Source organism: Gopherus evgoodei, chromosome 3 (assembly GCF_007399415.2).
Source record: "Gopherus evgoodei ecotype Sinaloan lineage chromosome 3, rGopEvg1_v1.p, whole genome shotgun sequence".
Taxonomy (NCBI): Eukaryota; Metazoa; Chordata; order Testudines; family Testudinidae; genus Gopherus; species Gopherus evgoodei.
In genome coordinates, this window is record NC_044324.1 from 87,541,091 (window position 1) to 87,560,052 (window position 18,962).

Below are 18,962 nucleotides of genomic sequence, written 5' to 3' on the forward strand. Positions count from 1 at the left end.
GTATTGTGACAAGTGCAATAATCTCCAGGTTTCCTATCCATTAAAGAACTCATTTCACAGCTCACTAATTATGTGAATGAGAAGGGGAAATAGGTCCTTTTTCTCTAAGGTATGGTGAGCAGATGGCAGAGTTCATTTCCACCGGCTGAGTCTGAGGTCCTCTTTTCAGTTTTGGTGGCAACACTTGCCACTATTTATCAAACAAAATGAAAGAGACATATTGGTTTCTTTGCACAGTGTACTGTGTCAGTTGAGTGACTAGCTCAATACTGTTGTTAGCATGATGCTGGTTAGCATTTATTGGGCATAAAAAGGCTATTTATTTGGATGAACACAAGATAACAATTAAAATGAATATGAATTTTAATGTAAATCTGAATTGCCTCTCATTTAAGGGAAAAATTGGTCAAGTCAACCCTAGGGATTAAACTGAGTTCCTAAAAGGTGATTAGTGAATATGCTGAGCACCTTTGGGATTGTATCTTCTCTATAATACTAAAATGGAAAAATATTATTTTTTTCACTGCCTGTGTATGTTCCTTCTTAGCTGAGGCCTTAGTAATCTTTCATTTTCCTCCTCACCCAAGAGAATAACTTGCTCATTGACTTATACATTCATAGTGTGATTTATATAGGCCCCTAAGGTACTTATTTTTTAATATTATAAACAAGTCATCTTAGTTGTTAGAGCTCTGCAGCGATCCCAGATAGTATGTAAAAGGGCCCTTATATCTGGATTAAAAAAGAAAAGCTAAAATGAGGAGTTTGACATTTCTGATGTAGGAACTTGGTAACTATGTTTTATTTGACAGTGCTGCACAGGCAGTCACACTGTTTTCTCCCTGCATTATAACAAACAAAAGGACAGATTTTTTCTTTCTCTCTTTTTTATTATCTGTCATGCGCTTTCAATTTTGTGTTCACTGCATTGATTTCATTCTAATTTCAGACGGACGCAGCTTTAATGTACGATGCAGTTCATGTGGTATCAGTGGCTGTCCAGCAGTTCCCACAGATGACTGTCAGTTCATTACAGTGTAATCGGCACAAACCATGGCGCTTTGGGACCCGTTTTATGAGTCTCATTAAAGAGGTATGTCTTTAATAAAATATGTTCTGGTTTCTTCTTACCCCTACCCACATCCCATCTTCCACCCACCCTTAGTCTATTTTAATTTTTTTTTTCCAGCAGATGGGATTCTTTCTGCTTGTTGTGTGGGGGGAGACTTGCAGTCAAAGCCTCTTTTACATTTGAAAACTGTTCGTATGGTTTTTTATACAGGAACAATTTATAAATATAAAAAATACAAAAGGGTGAAGGTATTGCACTGTAAATAGACAAAATGAAATGTTTTGTTGATCTTTCTTGGAACTTCTGTGATGCTAAAATGATCATAGAGGTAAATATGTAATAAATAATTCTAAAAGCAAAATTCTAGACTATATTCCTTGGCCCACCAATTTCCCATGCAACCTTTACCTCTATCTATTCCACTTTAATCTGTTTGCGATTTATTCTGTATAGCTCTGGTAATGTAAAAATCTATAGGCTGGATTATTTTCTTCCATAAATGTTTTTAATTTATATGTTTTGCCTCAATGTAACTTCCTTTGGATTTTTATTTAAAATTTAGTACTTATACAGTCATGGATAATTTAAGATGTTGAGGGTCAACACTGTACACTGTTCAAATACGTTGTCCCGTAAGTGCCTAGCTCTGAATTTTCCATTGTAAGTAGATACTGTAGTAAAAAGAAATACAGCAGTGTAGTAAATTTCCATTTTTAACAGTGCCTACTTGCAAGATCGTAAATTGCTTTTCTGACATCTCCTCTTGAATGCTTTCACTATAATAGATAATATTGGGAGTGTAATATACTTCTTATTTTCAGTTATTAACAATGACTATGCTTGCAGAACCCATTAATGGCATCATTTGGCTCTACCATTTAAAAATTGTCATCTCTAAGTCATAAGAAAATAATATATTGTGCCTTCTAAAATCAAACGTTCATTTCTGATAGGTGCTGACTCAGGTCCCTCAAAGTCATAGGTGATGGAACTAGGGGTCCGCTTAAGTTGTTTCCATTATATATAGGGCTTACAGTTTATTTAAATGGCTTTTGGCACCACTATAAAATTTGTTCCAACACCCTATCAATGCCTGGTGTTGTCTCAAAGAGATTTGAGGCTCAGCACCTCGCAGCATCAAGACCTTATTTGCAGAAAAGAAAAATGACAGAAATTAAACAAATCTAGTACATATAGTGGGGAAAATAAAAACGGTAATTATAAATGTGTGAGGAGAATTAATGGAAACAGTCTTTAATCACACTAAGTAAGACCACTTTTATTGGCTAAAATGGAAGGCTGTTAAGAAATTGTGTACAGAGGTTAAAGAAAGGTTGATTTAATTAGGAAAAACCCTGAGAATCTCAGAAATGAATATGAAATTATTTTATCTTTAGATCAGCCACAAGGTGAATTATTTAAATGTAATGAATAATTCATGTTCCCATTTTGGTAGAAATTAATTTTGTTCTCTTTTTTTTTTTGGCTTCTTATTTATGGAAATTATTTTTCTTTTTCCATAGGCCCACTGGGAAGGCCTCACAGGCAGGATAACTTTCAACAAAACCAATGGCTTAAGGACAGATTTTGATTTAGATGTGATCAGCCTCAAGGAAGAAGGTCTTGAAAAGGTACTTGAGATGTTCATCCTATTTGCTTGGAGAATAATATGAAGTATTAAAAAAATACTTTCCCTATATGAGGAAGGTATTTATACCATGTTACAACTGCATCATATGGAATGTAGGCACATATTTGTGCTCTTAAGAAGGAGGTAGCCTTTAACAACCTTACCAAAAAAAACCCCAACCTCTTATGTTTATAATGGAAATAAAGAGCTAACTCACAATTAAGAAGTAAAGGTAAAGTATTACTTAGGACAGCTTAAGCATTTTGTTTTGGGCAATGTGTTATACTAGAATTACGGGACTGTGTACCGCTTTCATTAACTAAGGTCTCGTTACCATTATAATTAAGAAACACTTGGGTTTTGCTCTGAATATTTGCATATACAGTTCATGGCCATAGAGAGATTACAGAATATCAATCACCAGACATAAATATGAATAATCAACATATAACCATAGAACAAGTACCAAAAATGATAGTGTAGCATTTTTAAGTATAACAAGTTAAATGCTTAAGACAAATTTGTAGGGTGCTCTAGAGAAAGTGAATAACAAGCATATATTTTACAAAAGAGGACGATGGAAACAGAGGACTGGATACTGAGCTGAGTGTTTCTAGAAGTAGGACTGGGGGTTTCTAGAGAAGGTTTGTTATCTTTTTAACGGGTTTTGTTAAGAAATTCTGAGGAGATGGGGTAATAATGTGGGGAGGAATCTGAATGTCTAGGTGAAATTTAAACAGCTTTCTGCTGTAAAACAAGAAAGCAAATGGAGAGTATAAGCACTAAACATACAGTCAACAGGGATTTACTCAACCCCGTCCAAAATTAAGGTTGATAGCAATACATTGAAAAAAATGCAGCACACCCATAATTTGGACCAGGCTTGAAATTTTACTCCCCGGTTTCATTCCCATTGATTTTAATAGTGCAGGAGTTGCAGCACAGATTTTCAAAACAGTTGCCTCAGCTCCCGTTTAGGCCCCTGAATGAAATGGCCAGATGTTTCAGAAGTGTCCAGAGCGCTGGACCAGTCATTGTTCTTGGGTGCTGAACAATTTTGAAAACCTGGCCACATATTTAGGTGGTTCAGTGGGAGCTGCTGGAGGATGAGCTCCACTGAAAATCTACTCCATAATGCATGACCTCCTTCAGCTGAGTCCAAAAGAGGGTTATAAAGTGTGGCTTAATTCAGCTACATAACAGAGAGGAAGATAAACTTACATTTCTCCTTCCAGCTTCAGCTTTCTTCAAATAGTTTGTGGATATGTAGTACCTAACGATAGACACCCATGTCTGAAATTTTGACCTGATTTCTCTCCCAGTCCATGTCCAATGTAACCTGTGCAGAGCTTAACGAGGAAGAGGTTAACCTTCCCTTGAACTAAGAGAGGCATCGTGCATGCTCACTCTGAATACAGTACAGGAATTTATAGTGGAGTAAATCTGGGTCTGCTGCGAGGAATTACATAATTCTTTAGTCCACTATGGGCCAAAGTTTGGGAGCTGTGGGAACTTGGGATTTAGTCTGATTGAAAGATGAAGACTGTCTTGGAAAATGTGTGGAGCAAAGAAGAGAACCAGGAGAGGGGATGTAGAGATGAGCACTCACCAGCTCTGATAATCAGGCCTCTTATTTAAGTGTCTACACCTTATGAATATAGGTGTCTAGTTATAGGAAAACACATTTGAAAACTTCCTCTTAGATCTGAAAGTGACTTCAGATGAAGGGATCAGGTTGTCATAATACAACTGTAGCATGGATCATAGACTCAGTAAATACAGCATAAACAATTAAAGCACATTGTAAATCAGGAGTCCATCAAGTATCAAAATAGAGAACTTTTTAATTTTAACTTTCAGAACTCTAATAGCAACAATCATATAAAACAATCACCCCCTTCTGAAATCCACCTTCAAGGTCAAGAAGGCATCTGGCAAAAACTTACTCAGAAATATAAGCGTCACAAAATCCTCACCTAGGCTGAGTGTCTAGCTTGGATCAAAAATCTTAGTCCAACTGGGCTCTTAAACTGGAATGCTTCCAGGCTGGAATGAACTCAGGGGGCTGTAGACTAGTTTTATAGTCTCTTGGTCGCCATTTACTGGTTTTAGTTAATCAGTGCTCTCCACTCAATCTCCCTCTCTTTTTTTCTTTATATATGTATCTGTTATGTACATATTTCCTTTCCTATTAAACCATTTCCCCACCTTACAACTTCCAATCAGGAAGATGTAAGGGGCCAAAAGCAACAAACCACCTAAAATGAAAACAAACCAACTAATATTGAGTAGTTTTCCACTCTTCAATAGGGAGCTGCTGTTCTTGCAATACTAAATTCTTAACAGCAGGTGGTGCAATATAAAGTTATAAATTGCATTTACAAGATCCTCATACGACTGAAGATAGAGTCCAGAGGTCTGCAGCAAACACTGGGGCTTCCCTTCGCTTCAGAGAAAGCTTTGCTAAATACTGTCCCAAGGTACGAATGCCCAAATCTTACTTCTACTAAACTGTCAATTTTGCAATATGCAACAGGATTCCCATTTCCTTTTTCCATAAAGTTTTGTGTATAACTGAATAAAGGAGTTTAATTTAAATAATATTCATTGTTATATTACTCCTATCTCAAATCCACTATTAGAGGCTTCTTATTATCCTAGTGGCAAAGGTACAGCCACAGAGCCTCAAACTGGTTATTTCTCAAGAGCGTTTAAGAATGAAGATTTTATAGTAGGGAAACTTTTTGATTCAGAAAGAGAGCAAGTTGTATTAGCAGTAACTGTGATATGACCACTAAAGAAACAGAGACAGTCAATTGCAGAAAATGTTACGTTTTCTGTAGGAATGCCAAGTGGGATACTATGCTTGAAGTGCAAGCTGACTTCCATTCTGGAAGAAAAAGTGAAGGGTCTGAAGCAGCAGGAGAAGCTGAATCAATTCACAAAGGGAGGCACTGTTATGAGAGACCCAGCCACTTGAAACCAAAAATGGGATGGATATGGTGAAGTATGAAGGTAGACGGACATCAAGAAAGAAGAGAAGGGAAACAATATAGAGCTGTTCAAAGTAATCACCGGCGACAAACCCTCTGGCCTTCATAAATTAGGGAATAAATAGACTAAAAGGAGACTGAGGACAGTCAATCTCCTGAGTAATGATTGAAAGGGAGCCACCAGAAACAAAAGTCATGAGTCAACCTGGCAAATGGTTGTTCTGAAAATATGGTCCAGGCCATCGACAACTCAAATAGTCATTTTTTAATATGCTGGATCCTTGGAGTCAGAAGAAGGAATATGACAAGATGGGAAAAAGAGAACCTAAATAATGGAAATGAATATCCACTTATTGCAGTCCACATGGGAGTAAATGAGAAAAGTGGGGCTAATAGTTCTATAGAATCAAGAATGACTTAGAGGCATGGAAATAGAATTGATGATGGCAGCAATACAGCTGAGCATCTCAGAGAGTCTTCCTGTGCTGCATACGAGTGTGAAGAAGGGAGAAAACTGATTCTGGAGATTAGTCAATGAGTACTAGCTAATGGAACAAAGAAGGAGCTTGTTTTTATGGAACATTACAAGGCTTTCTTTGATGTGAGGGGACTTTCTGCAATAGATCTCCATTTCATCAGAAGAATTAAGAAGCATATGGATTTAAAACTGAGCTTGCTACGTAGATTTTTTAAGCTAGGTTGGTGGGTATATGATTTCAATGTGAAAATGAGGAAGGATGGAAATGATCTACAGACACATATATAACAACAGATATAAGGATTTATGTACTATATAAGGAATATGGGAAATAAATAAGAACTGGAAGTGATACAATTATCAAAACTAGGTATTATTATTGATGGGTCCTTGAGGAAGAGGTGAAGTAGCACTTTGGGCCTGATCCTGAGAGATGCTGAGCACTCTCCGCTTTGATTGATATGAGGGAGTTGAGAATGATCAGACCCCATAATGTGTTTCAGAAGCATGCACAAAACCAGTGTGATGCAATTTAATAATGAATAACAGGGAAATACTAGTGTGTGGATACAGGAAATAAAAATCAAGGAGCTACAGCAAGCATCTGGTACAGACACCGAGCACCAGTGGAGTACAAGAACAATAAGCAGCATAAATCATAAATCTTGCCAGACAAGCTTGATTGCTTTTTTGATAGAAATACAAAATTAGCAGATGAAAGGAACACAGTGGATGTAATATATTTGGATTTCAGTAAAGTATTTGATACTGTATTTTGCAATCTTATTTGAAAAATTAATGCAAATTGGCTTGGATAGAAACAGTGTCATGTGGATTGAAAATTATCTGAAATACCATCAACAACAGGTGTTGATAAATGGCAACATATTGAACTACAGGAAGTGTCTATTGTCTTCCATAGAGATCTGTGTTATGTCTGGCCTTATTAAACATAATTTTAGATCTGGAAGAGAGGGAGCAAAAAGTTAGTAATACCTTTCTATATGGTTTATTGTGACCTCTCTGAAATGTTGCATTCATTTTGTGTAATTACCAAAATATATTGACAAACTGCAGGAAGAACAACAAAAATAATCAGGGGTGGAGGAATTGGCTTTTAAATATTTTATTTTAGCTAAATAGTGACTGAGAACAATATATTGGTTTATAAGCATTTGAGTACACACAGCAAAGATGGGGAAGTGAGTAGAACCATGAAATTAACAAACTGGAAAATTATGGCTATATATTGTGGTAAACTTTCTCACAGTTAGGTGGTTCAATCAGCAGAACAGCCTTCAAAGAGAAGTGATGGGACTCATAAAACTGTACTGAGTAAAAACCTTAGAGACAGTGCAGTAAGGAATGATCCTGCATCAGAATGAGCATGCCCAAGGTCTTGTCTGTATGGGGACATCCATGAAAATTAATCTGAATTAACTAAAGGTGTGAATTTGAAGTGGGTTAGTTAAACCACATTAAATCTCTGTTGTTCAGAAATAAAATGACCCTAATTTGGTTTAGTTTAATTAATTTTCAAAGTAATTAAACTGAAGTAACACCACTTTAGTTCTGCATAATACATTTGTGTGTATTCACACACAAATGTATTATGGTTTAACAAATCCACTTGCAATTCACGCCTGAAATTAATTCAGATTAATTTTCCTGGCTGCACTCATTTTTGAAAATATTGGCCTTACAGAATAACAGACCTGTAAGCAATAAAACGCCATGAATATACAAATAGCAAGTAATGCCAGACAAACCTGATTTTTTAAAATAATACATGCAAATGAAGAATTAGAGTTCAGTAAACAATGTATAGTAGAATTCCCTTAGTGAATTTGGACATATTGAAACCTAAGTTAAGTACAGTGACAATCCCAAATTGCTGCAATCCATTATAAAAAGCAAATTATCACTCTGATTATAGTGAAGCATTACTTATAGTAAGGCTGTTCTGCGGGGGGAAATTACTGGTACTTTACTTAAATTGGTCTGCCCTATATCTGGACTTTAATACAGCCTTTGATACATTGTGTCATGAAATATTACTAGTTTTGAAACTAGAATAAAATTGCCTTGGACAAGAACACTATCAAATGGACTAAAAATTGGCTGAAGGACATGAATATATGGTATGAATTGAGCTGAAAAATATTGTCCAGTATTACACTGCAAATTTAGCTATATTTAATATTTTCGTTAATGACCTGGAAGGAAGAGTGCGTGGCACATTACTTAAATTAACAAATATGAAAGTAGGAGGTGTATTACTATACAAATGCCAGAGAGGACAAACAAATGAACAAAAAGATTTGGAGAGATCAGAAATATGTAAAATAATAAAATGAGTTAAATATTTTTCGAGGAAAATGGAATATGGAACTTAGGGATTAAATGGGAAGGATTTAAATGGGAAATAGTAATACCAAAAAGACAGTAGCTTAGATCTTGAAGTAATAAGCACTATAGAAATGTCTGATAACTTAGGGTAGTAAACTATATAGGAGCTTGTCATATATTGGAGTAGGGGGGAAGCCAATGTGATTTTGGCTGCACACTTGAAAGATTTGCATCAAAGACCCTAAAGATGGTGATCCCTCTTATTGCAACAGTAAAGGTGCCACATCTAGAACAGTACATGCATGTTTGGGCACCTCACAGTCAGAAAAAAATGTCAACATTTTGATGGTAATTCTGAAAATAACAGTGAAAACATTTGGTTAGTTATAAACATATTTTATCTACATTCTAAGTAGACAATAAATTGCATATAATCTATATTATGAAATATCTGTGGGTAAAGTCTCATTTGACTGACATACAGTAAACTCCTCTGTAGTCTAGACATGAACTCAGCCAAGCTCAGTTTCAAGATGAGTACAATACATGTCTTACGGAGTTTGAGGATTTGTGTTAAATCAAATTGTTCCTGGCAAATATAGTAGCTTCGAAGGGAATATGAGAGTGCTCAAGAGGAGGCTAAACACTTGATTTCTTACATTTCCACAGAAAGTGGAATAGAATTTTTTCACACATAACTTTTGCTAGATTGTTATTGACATGACTAAAAGCAGATCTTTACAACGTGATATGTGGTAAAAGAAAAAGACCACTTTCAACATTTTGCAGCAGATTTGTTGAGGCTGTTCAGAAGAACTAAGCTAAATCACTGCATTTTTCCAGATATTTTATATTAGATTACTGTAGTATCTCTGAGCTCTCCTTTGCACAGTGATATTATTCTCCAGACCTGCAACTAACTGCTCATTTGTGAATTCTAGTACTGTTTGCATTAGTCTTACAAGTTTTTTTCTGGCACAAATAATTGTGCAAATTCAAATGTATTTTGTTCATGTTTGAAATTCTTTCCATGAACATTTGTGGGAGTAAACTCAGGTACTCTGATCTTTGTGGAAAAAGTGCATACAAGACGTTTGAGCACAAATGAAGCTAATTCATTTTAAAATGCAAGTGGATATTTCCAGACCATATCTTCTGGTATTTGCTGAAGTCTATTTTTTGGATAACACATTGAATATTTTTAGGAGACTTCTGATCATCTTTCAGTTTTTTATTATGTTTATATTGAGCCTGTGTCAGATAAATGTCATGAAAACCCTATTTAATATTGTAGTGAAAGGATCTACTTGATTGATTGACCCTGTGGAACTGTGTATATACCTGCCTAAAAATGACTGATTTCTCTTAGGCATAAGACATACATTTCTGTTAGTAGAGATTAATTACATAACAAGTAATGCCCTGCTTGAATTGCGGGATGATTGTCAAAAAAAATTGCAGCGGAGTTGTGGACAAGCCATGGGAAATTATGGAAAAGAAATAATTGCAGTAATAAAGTCTCTCATTCCTTTTCCCTGATTTTCTGGTGTCTGCCTGGGGCCTGAGACTAAGAGCAGGAACACAAGGCTCAGAGCAGGGGCTTCCATTGTCACCTGCCAGAGGCTCCCACTGTCAGCCCCGCACACAGCAGGGCTCCCGCTGTCAAAATTGCAATGGTAGCCTAATATTGTGGAATCTGCAATCTCTGCAATATGACAAGCTAAATAGGTCCTTAATAATAATATAATTCTGGGAGTTCTATGACTCTTATTTGTGATTCAATGAATATTTCTCCATTTCCTGTTCCTTGTCCCCTTCTATGTTTGGTTCATATGTCTCAGTACCTGTAGCAACACCCCAAGACCTTTTTAACATTGTTGACTGCCTTTCTGTTGGAGAACAATGTGAAAGTCATTGCTGAATGTTGATCTCCAAGTAATCCAAAAGCTTTTTTTGTTATAAATATGTATCCTGTAGGAACTACAAATGTATGTTTTCTTTGGCTGCAACTAGAACTTGAGAGTTTAGGGCCTGTTTATGCACCTTTATTCACATGAGCTTCGTACTCACAAGTGATGTCATGAGCTATTCACATAAGGCTACTTATGTGAATAAGGATTTGAAGATTATATTGTCCCTCCACCGTTGTCTTAGATCTGATGATAAAGTTTTGCTCATAACTGCAATTGCTATGTAAATGTCCCTTTAAACATGTACCTTATAATACTCAACATGTTTAGATTGCCATAGAGAGGCTGGATTGCAAATATACATAATAAATTAGCTTGGTTTGATTCTACTACATTTTTTGCCTCAAGGGAATTATTTGTTTTCCGGTTTTCACTGAACATACGTTACTAAATCTATTCAGTTCTTAAGACTGCTTGAGAATTAAAACACTGCAACAGATTTGGTGCCAAGGTTAATCTTCAACTTTTACTTTCATTCATGGAGAAATAGCTTTTAGTAGAATGTTGATATGTTGCATTACTTGTAAACAATAGCAGTGTCTGCCATATCTATGGTGGTTGTTGAAGCTTTGTTCACCCAAAAGAGATAATGTGTAAGGTGGCACACCTATGACAGTCTGGCCCTCTCTTTCCTTCAGTTTTTACAATTCTTTATTCACAATTTTCAAAAAAGATAAACAGAATGCTGTAACATGCAACTATAAGTATATCTATTTAGAGAAAACAGTAGGATTTTTATTTTTCACACAGAGAAATTTTCCTTTAAATGATAGAACCACTTATGAGACTAGATAGGTTTGGTTAAGGAAAACCAAAATTCTAATGCGGTAATCCTCAGCGACTCGCAAATGTGGTTAGATTAACCAAAGCACATGTTATGTTGAAAGATGTAGTGGAAGAAATTACTTTAATTGACTACGGGTATCAGAATTTTTAGGCAGGCTTAATAAAATAAAATAAAATAAAATATATGGTTTCCTGAATTTAAGATTTGAATTGGATAATGTGTATGTATATGGGATTCCCATAAGGGTCTCCTTAGATATCTACATCTGCATTATTCATAGATCACTTTCCTGAGACGAGGCTATAATTGCTGAAAAGATAGTGACGATTAACCCAACCCAATCCTACCCAACTCACTGTTGTACAGGAACAGCATTGACAAACCCAGGTCACCCCTAATCTCAGCCTCCTCTTCCCCAGCTCCCACCTTATCTCTCCCCTTGTTGCCAGTTCTCTTCTACAAGTGACCTATCACAGCTTTGCCCAACATCTCTGCACTTTGCCAACCATGTCATGAGTGGCTGAGTGATGGAGGCAGCAGCAGAAGGAGGCAAGGAGCTGTTCTTTCCTTTCCTTCCCTTCCCTTCCCTGTCTGGGCTCTTGTTGGTTCCTAATGACTCTAGGATTTTACTGCTTTCTTAGCCAGTGAGTTGTGCATTTCTGATTGCCCCCTTGCAACCGATTTCCAGGTTGCGTTTGACTGACTGGGCAGCACTGCTTTAGAGTCCTGTGGTCTGGAAGTCTGGAAATGTAGTAATAGTTACTCCTTTCAAGGGATACTCGCATGTAAAAACTGAAACATGTTAGTACGTAAGGTTATTCAAGTTCCTTACTTACTCTGATTTAAAGACTCTCCACCTTATTTTCCAGAGGGGTGAGCGGCGGGGAAGAGAGCTCACATTAGTATATGAAATATAGGTTAAAGTCCTTCCTGAACAAAAACTGACCTGAGTGTCACTACTCTGTGTGTGTGTGTGGTGTACAGTGACCCCCGTGTGTGTGTGTGTGGGGAGAACAGCAACCCCTGCTGGAGTGAGGAAAGGGAAAACAAATACTGCTTTCTGAGGGTCTCCCTCACCCCAGAGAAAGGGAAAGCGAGAAACTCAGGGGTGGAAACAGCATGGGAAGTGGAAGGGGAGGGATGGGAGTGTGATTGGGGTCCCCAACAGCTGAGTTGTGGCACCACCTCACCAGGTACAGGGATTGACTGAGCCAGTGTAGAGTGGACCACTCTATGGCACCAGGCTTAGCTCCCACAGTCTAAGCATCAGTTTGGACACTGACTGGGCCCTTCAGGCCTGACTGCCCTAATTTTGTCAGTGTTCTGATTAGGGATTGTACACCATAATGAACTAAAATAAGACAAAGGAACCAAAATAGTCTTACACCTAAAGAAAAGTGCTAAGGTATGGATTTACCTCTTGGTTATTCAAATTTTACACTCATGTAACTGTTGCTTTTAGTGGAGTTATACAGGTGAAACACTGGAGTAATGCCACCATATAAGACACAACTTGAACTCCTTACTTAGGCAAAACTGCTATTGATTGTTTCTGGGATAAGGACGTCAAGGCCCTACGTGTCAGAAGATATGTACAGAATCTTATCAGAAAATCAATCATACTATTCCACTTAATAAAATTTGACTCTTCCCCATTATATTTTCTCCAAAATATCTTTTTCTGCCCTTATGCTAACTATGATGAGAAGGGATAAATCCATTCACAGAAGAGATACTGTATGCTCTGCAAATGAATTTCCCCTCAGCTATCAAGTTATCATCAGAGGTGGTTTATCTCGGAGAATGAAAGTTTAAATAGGAAATTAAGCACTCAGAGTGACTTTAGAAATTCTTTGCATCATTTTGCCCTTAATGTCACACTTCACCAGACACACTCTGAAGTGCAGTGAATCATACTTTAAACAAGCAGACTTTAATATAATGACAGCAGATAATGCAGTAGAGGTGAATAATAAGTGTTAGCAGTCTTAACTTCTCTTTTACAGTATTCTCTCCTAGGTGCCTAATAGAACCGATGGACAATTTATAAAGTGCATATGCTGTTTTTATAGATTGGAACTTGGGATCCAGCAAGTGGCCTTAACATGACAGAGAATCAGAAAGGAAAACCAGCAAACATCACAGACTCCCTATCCAATCGTTCTTTAATTGTTACTACCATCTTGGTAAGTAATTATATTTGCATTCCTTTTCTGGAAATATGGATGTACATGAAAGTGGATAGAAAAGGCTGTACTAATTACATTGGTAATGAACAGTATGTCATGTATTTTACAGTTATTTATCAATTACTGTGTAATGAATGAGCTACAGTGTTAATTTAGTCACGGATTTTTATTCTTGTCTAAGTTGATGTAAATTTACTCTCACTTCAGTGCTATCTCATTTAATAAGTTAGGTTTGCTTATTATTGGCTAAAAAAATATCTGGACAAAACAAATTAATCTAGACATTTTTAAAGTCATATTTAGAAAAAAAAATGTATTGATTCAAATGAACTTGAAAGATAATTAGGCCACTGATTCAAATTCAGAACATTGCCACTACTTTTATCAGCCAGATAACGCTGTAAGGTTTTATTGTTACAAACAGTAGCGTTTTCAGTCTTTTTCATTGCAATTATCATGAAAATTTTAAGTTAGCCTCCTTTTTAATCATATGAAAGGATTTTTATTCTTAGCAATTATCTTAAATTAAATGAACAATTTTCCTCAAAGTTATTTTCATCTTCATTACTAAATTAATACCAGTGAGCCAGCTATTTTAACTTTCTTGTATGTATATTTTTAATGATAACATAAGTTAATATTCAATAATATCTGTACTATTATTTTAAACCAGTAATTTTAATTTTAACCCAAAAGAAGCTCTGAAAGTGTTTATGCTACTTGACTCCCATCATTCTGCAGTTACAGGTATCAGAATGCAACATACTATTCCTTTTATTGGATTAACTTCTGTTGGTGAAAAAGCCTCACAGAACTCTTCTTCAATTCTGGGAAATGGTACTCACAGAGAATCACAGCTAAATGCAAAGTGGAAAAGATTGTTTAGCATAAGTAGTTAGCAGAGTTATTCCTGCTTCTGATGATTTGCTGGCAGCGGCTGCGGGGTGTTTGAAGACCAGAAGTGGGAGTTCATTGCTTTCACTTCTGGGCTTCAAATAACCCACCCAACCTCTCCAAGTTCATCATCAGAAGCCAGCTCCCCACAGGCCAGGACATACCATCTCAAAACGTTACCAGATCCTGCCAGAACAGATGATAATGTGTAATATATTTGATGATATAAGACAAAAACATCTTATTATCTGAGGATGAACACTTTTCCCAAAGCAGTCACTCCTATCTAATCTATCAGTTCTCAGCCTTGTAGGAAACTTGCACAACACTTTCAAAAGATGAGCCTGAGAGCTTAAATTCATAATTCTGCTAGACACTAAAAATCATGGACTGAACAGAGACATTGAGTTTATGGCTTATTAAACCAATCTGAAACCCACTAATCCCATTTTTTTATGACTGCAGGGGTGTTAACGGGCCACTCCGCTTGGAATGTGTACTAGCTACTTATGCTAAACAATCTGTTCCACTTGGCTCTTAGCTGCGACACTGGGAGCATCTTTTTCAGACCTGAAGAAGAGCTTTTTGTGGCTTGAAAGCTTGTCTGTCTTACCAACAGAAATTGGTCCAATAAAAGATATTAGTTTATTACCTTACCTACATTGTCTAATATTTTGGGCCCAACATGGCTGCAACTATATTGCATGCACACTATTCCCCTAATTCTGCAGTCCAATGAGAAGGATGATTCTGTGCCTGTATCTGAACTAACATTCAGATACTGCTGGCAACTTAGGTTTATTTTAAAATTTCAAACTGGATTTTTATAGGTTAATAGAATTTTAAAGCCAAAAGGGACCATTGTGCTCATCTAGTCTGGCCACTTTGCATAACACAAGCCATAGAAGTTTACCTAATAATTTTTGAATCTCGCTCAAAAACCTGTTTGAACTACAGCATATGTATTAGAAAAATATCCATTCTTGATGTAAAGACTCCAGGTGCTGGGGACTCAACCAACATGCCTTGGGAACCTGTTCCAATGGTTAAATATTATTAATTAAAATATGCAATTTATTTCCAATTTGAATATAGCTAACTTCAACCTCCAGCTATTAGATATTTTTAGAACAGAGGTCGGCAACCTCTGGCATGTGGCTCACCAGGATAAGCACCCTGGCGGGTCAGACCAGTTTGTTTACCTGCCGGGGAAGTGCTGCGGGCCAAGGGATGTGCTGGCCGCAGCTTCCCGCCGCCCTTGTTGTCCTGGGACAGTGAACTGTGGCCAGTGGGAGCCGCGATTGGACGAACCTGCCAACCTGGCAGGTAAACAAACTGGCCCAGCCCGCCAGGGTGCTTACCATGGCGAGCTGTGTGCCAGAGGTTGCCAACCCCTGTTTTATAACTTTGGCTGCTATATTTAAAAGAACCTGCAATATCATCATCTTCCTGTATAAGTAATTACAGACCATGATCACATCATCTCTTATGTTCCGTCTTCATAAGCTTTAGACTGAACTCTTTAGTCTCTTATTGTAAGATGTGTTTTCTAGAATCATTTTCACTTCTTCTCTAAGCCCTCTCCAAGTTTTCAACATCCTTTTTTAAAAACATGCACTCCAAAAATGGGTGCAGTATTCCAATAATGGTCTCACTAATGGCATATACTAAGGTAATAATGCTCTCCTCCCTGCTCACCCCCAACACTTTGTTTACATCAATTTTAGCTTTTTTTTGCCACCGTGTCACACTGGGAACTTGTGTTCAACTGGTTATCAACAATGTTTCCAAAATCCTTTCCAAAGTTTCTGTTTTCCAGAAAATATAATACCCAGTTCAATTAGTATGGCCAACATTCTTTGTTCTTAGATGTATGTCCATGCATTTGGCAGTGTTAAAAGTCCTGTTGTTTGATTGCATCCATTGTACCAAGCAATCCAGATTGCTCTGTATCAGTGACCTGGCCTCCTCATTATTCACTACCCAACCAATCTTTGAATCACCTGCCAACTTCATCAAAAATTATTTTATATTTTCTTCCAGATCAGTGATAACTATATTGGTCCAAGAACTAAACCTGCAGGATCCCATTAGAAACATTCCCTCTAACTGGGAATTCTCCATTAACAATTATATTTTGAGATCTATTGGTTAGCAAGAACATAAAAATGGCCATTCTGGGTCAGACCAAAGGTACATCCAGCCCAGTATCCTGTCTATCGACAGTGGCCAATGCCAGGTGCCGCAGAGGGAGTGAACCTAACAGGTAATGATCAAGTGATCTCTCTCCTGCCATCCATTTCCACCCTCTGACAAACAGACACTGATTACACCATTCCTTACCCATCCTGGCTAATAGCCATTTATGGACTTAACCTTTATGAATTTATCTAGTTCTCTTTTAAACCCTGTTATAGTCCCAACCTTCACAACCTCCTCAGGCAAGGAATTCCACAGGTTGACTATGTGCTGTGTGAAGAAGAACTTCCTTTTATTTGTTTTAAACCTGCTGCCCATTAATTTCATTTGGTGGCCCCTAGTTCTTATATTATAGAACAAGTAAATAAATAACTTTTGCTTATTCGCTTTCTTCACACCATTCATGATTTTCTATACCTCTGTCATATCCCCCCTTAGTCTCCTCTTTTCCAAGATGAAAAGTCCTAGCCTCTTTAATCTCTCCTTATATGGAACCCATTCCAAACCCCTAATGATTTTAGTTGCCCTTCTCTGAACCTTTTCCAATGCCAGTATATCTTTTTTTGAGAGGAGACCATACCTGTATGCAATATTCAAGATGTGGGTGTACCATGGATTTATATAAGGGCAATAAGATATTCTCTGTCTTATTCTCTATCCCTTTTTTAATGATTCCTAACATCCTGTTTGCTTTTTTGACTGCTGCTTTACACTGCGTGGACGTCTTCAGAGAACTATCTGATGACTCCAAGATCTCTTTCCTGATTAGTTGTAGCTAAATTAGTCCCCATCATATTGTATGTATAGTTGGGGTAATTTTTTCCAATGTGCATTACTTTACATTTATCCACATTAAATTTCATTTGCCATTTTGTTGCCCAATCACTTAGTTTTGTGAGCTCTTTTTGAAGTTCTTCACAGTCTGCTTTGGTCTTAACTATCTTGAGCAGTTTAGTATCATCTGCAAACTTTGCCACCTCACTGCTTACCCCTTTCTCTAGGTCATTTATGAATAAATTGAATAGGATTGGTCCTAGGATTGACCCTTGGGGAACACCACTAGTTACCCCTCTCCATTTTGAGAATTTACAATTTATTCCTACCCTTCATTCCCTGTCTTTTAACCAGTTCTCAATCCATTAAAGGATCTTCCCTCTTATCCCATGACAACTTAATTTACATAAGAGCCTTTGGTGAGGTACATTGTCAAAGGCTTTCTGGAAACCTAAGTACACTATGTCCACTGGATCCCCCTTATCCACATGTTTGTTGACCCCCTTCAAAGAACTCTAATAGATTAGTAAGACATGATTTTCCTTTACAGAAACCATGTTGACTTTTGCCCAACAATTTATATTTATATATGTGTCTGACAATTTTATTCTTCACTATTGTTTCAACTAATTTGCCTGGTACCGATGTTAGACTTACCGATCTGTAATTGCCGGGATTGCCGGGATCACCTCCAGAGCCCTTTTTAAATATTGGCGTTACATTAGCTATCTTCCAGTCATCCAGAAGCTGATTTAAAGGACAGGTTACAAACCATAAGTAATAGTTCTGCAACTTCACATTTGAGTTCTTTCAGAACTCTTAGGTGAATGCCATCTGGTCCCAGTGACTTGTTACTGTTAAGTTTATCAATTAATTCCCAAACCTCCTCAAGTGACATTTCAGTCTTGACAATTCCTCAGATTTGTCACCTACAAAAATCAGCTCAGGTTTGGGAATCTCCCTAACATCCTCAGCTGTTAAGACTGAAGCAAAGAATCCATTTAGTTTCTCCGCAATGACTCTAAGCGCTCCTTTTGTATCTCGATCGTCCAGGGTCCCCACTGGTTGTTTAGCAGGCTTTCTGCTTCTGATGTACTTAAAAATATTTTGTTATTACCTTTTGACTTTTGGCTAGCTGTTCTTCAAACTCCTTTTTGACTTTTCTTATTACATTTTTACACTTAATTTGGCAGTGTTTATGCTCCTTTCTATTTACCTCACTAGGATTTGACTTCCACTTTTTAAAAGATGCCTTTTTATCTCTCACTGCTTCTTTTACATGGTTATTAAGCTATGGTGGCTCCTTTTTAGTTCTTTTACTGTGTTTTTTAATTTGGGGTGTACATTTAAGTTGGGCCTTCATTATAGTGTCTTTGAAAAGTGTCCATGCAGCTTTCAGGGATTTCACTCTAGTCCCTGTACCTTTTAATTTCTGTTTAACTAACCTCCTCATTTTTGCATAGTTCCCCTTTCTGAAATTAAATGCCACAGTGTTGATCGGCTGAGGTGTTCTTCCCACCACAGAAATGTAAAATGTTATTATATTATGGTCACTATTTCCAAGAGGTCCTGTATAGTTACCTCTTGGACCAGATCCCATGCTCCATTCAGGACTGAATCAAGAATT

At 37.1% G+C, this 18,962-nt stretch overlaps 1 protein-coding gene across 4 annotated transcripts in view; it reads left to right on the forward strand.

Annotated features, from left to right (window-relative positions):
* The window catches only part of GRIK2 (glutamate ionotropic receptor kainate type subunit 2), a 598,580-nt gene that overhangs the window by 308,536 nt on the left and 271,082 nt on the right, over positions 1-18,962 (forward strand). For all 4 annotated transcript variants that reach the window (XM_030556012.1, XM_030556013.1, XM_030556010.1 and 1 more), the window contains 3 exons: positions 950-1,093; positions 2,596-2,703; positions 13,352-13,465. In XM_030556012.1, coding sequence (XP_030411872.1) covers positions 950-1,093; positions 2,596-2,703; positions 13,352-13,465 — 366 coding nt within the window. The remainder of the gene's footprint in view (positions 1-949; positions 1,094-2,595; positions 2,704-13,351; positions 13,466-18,962) is intronic.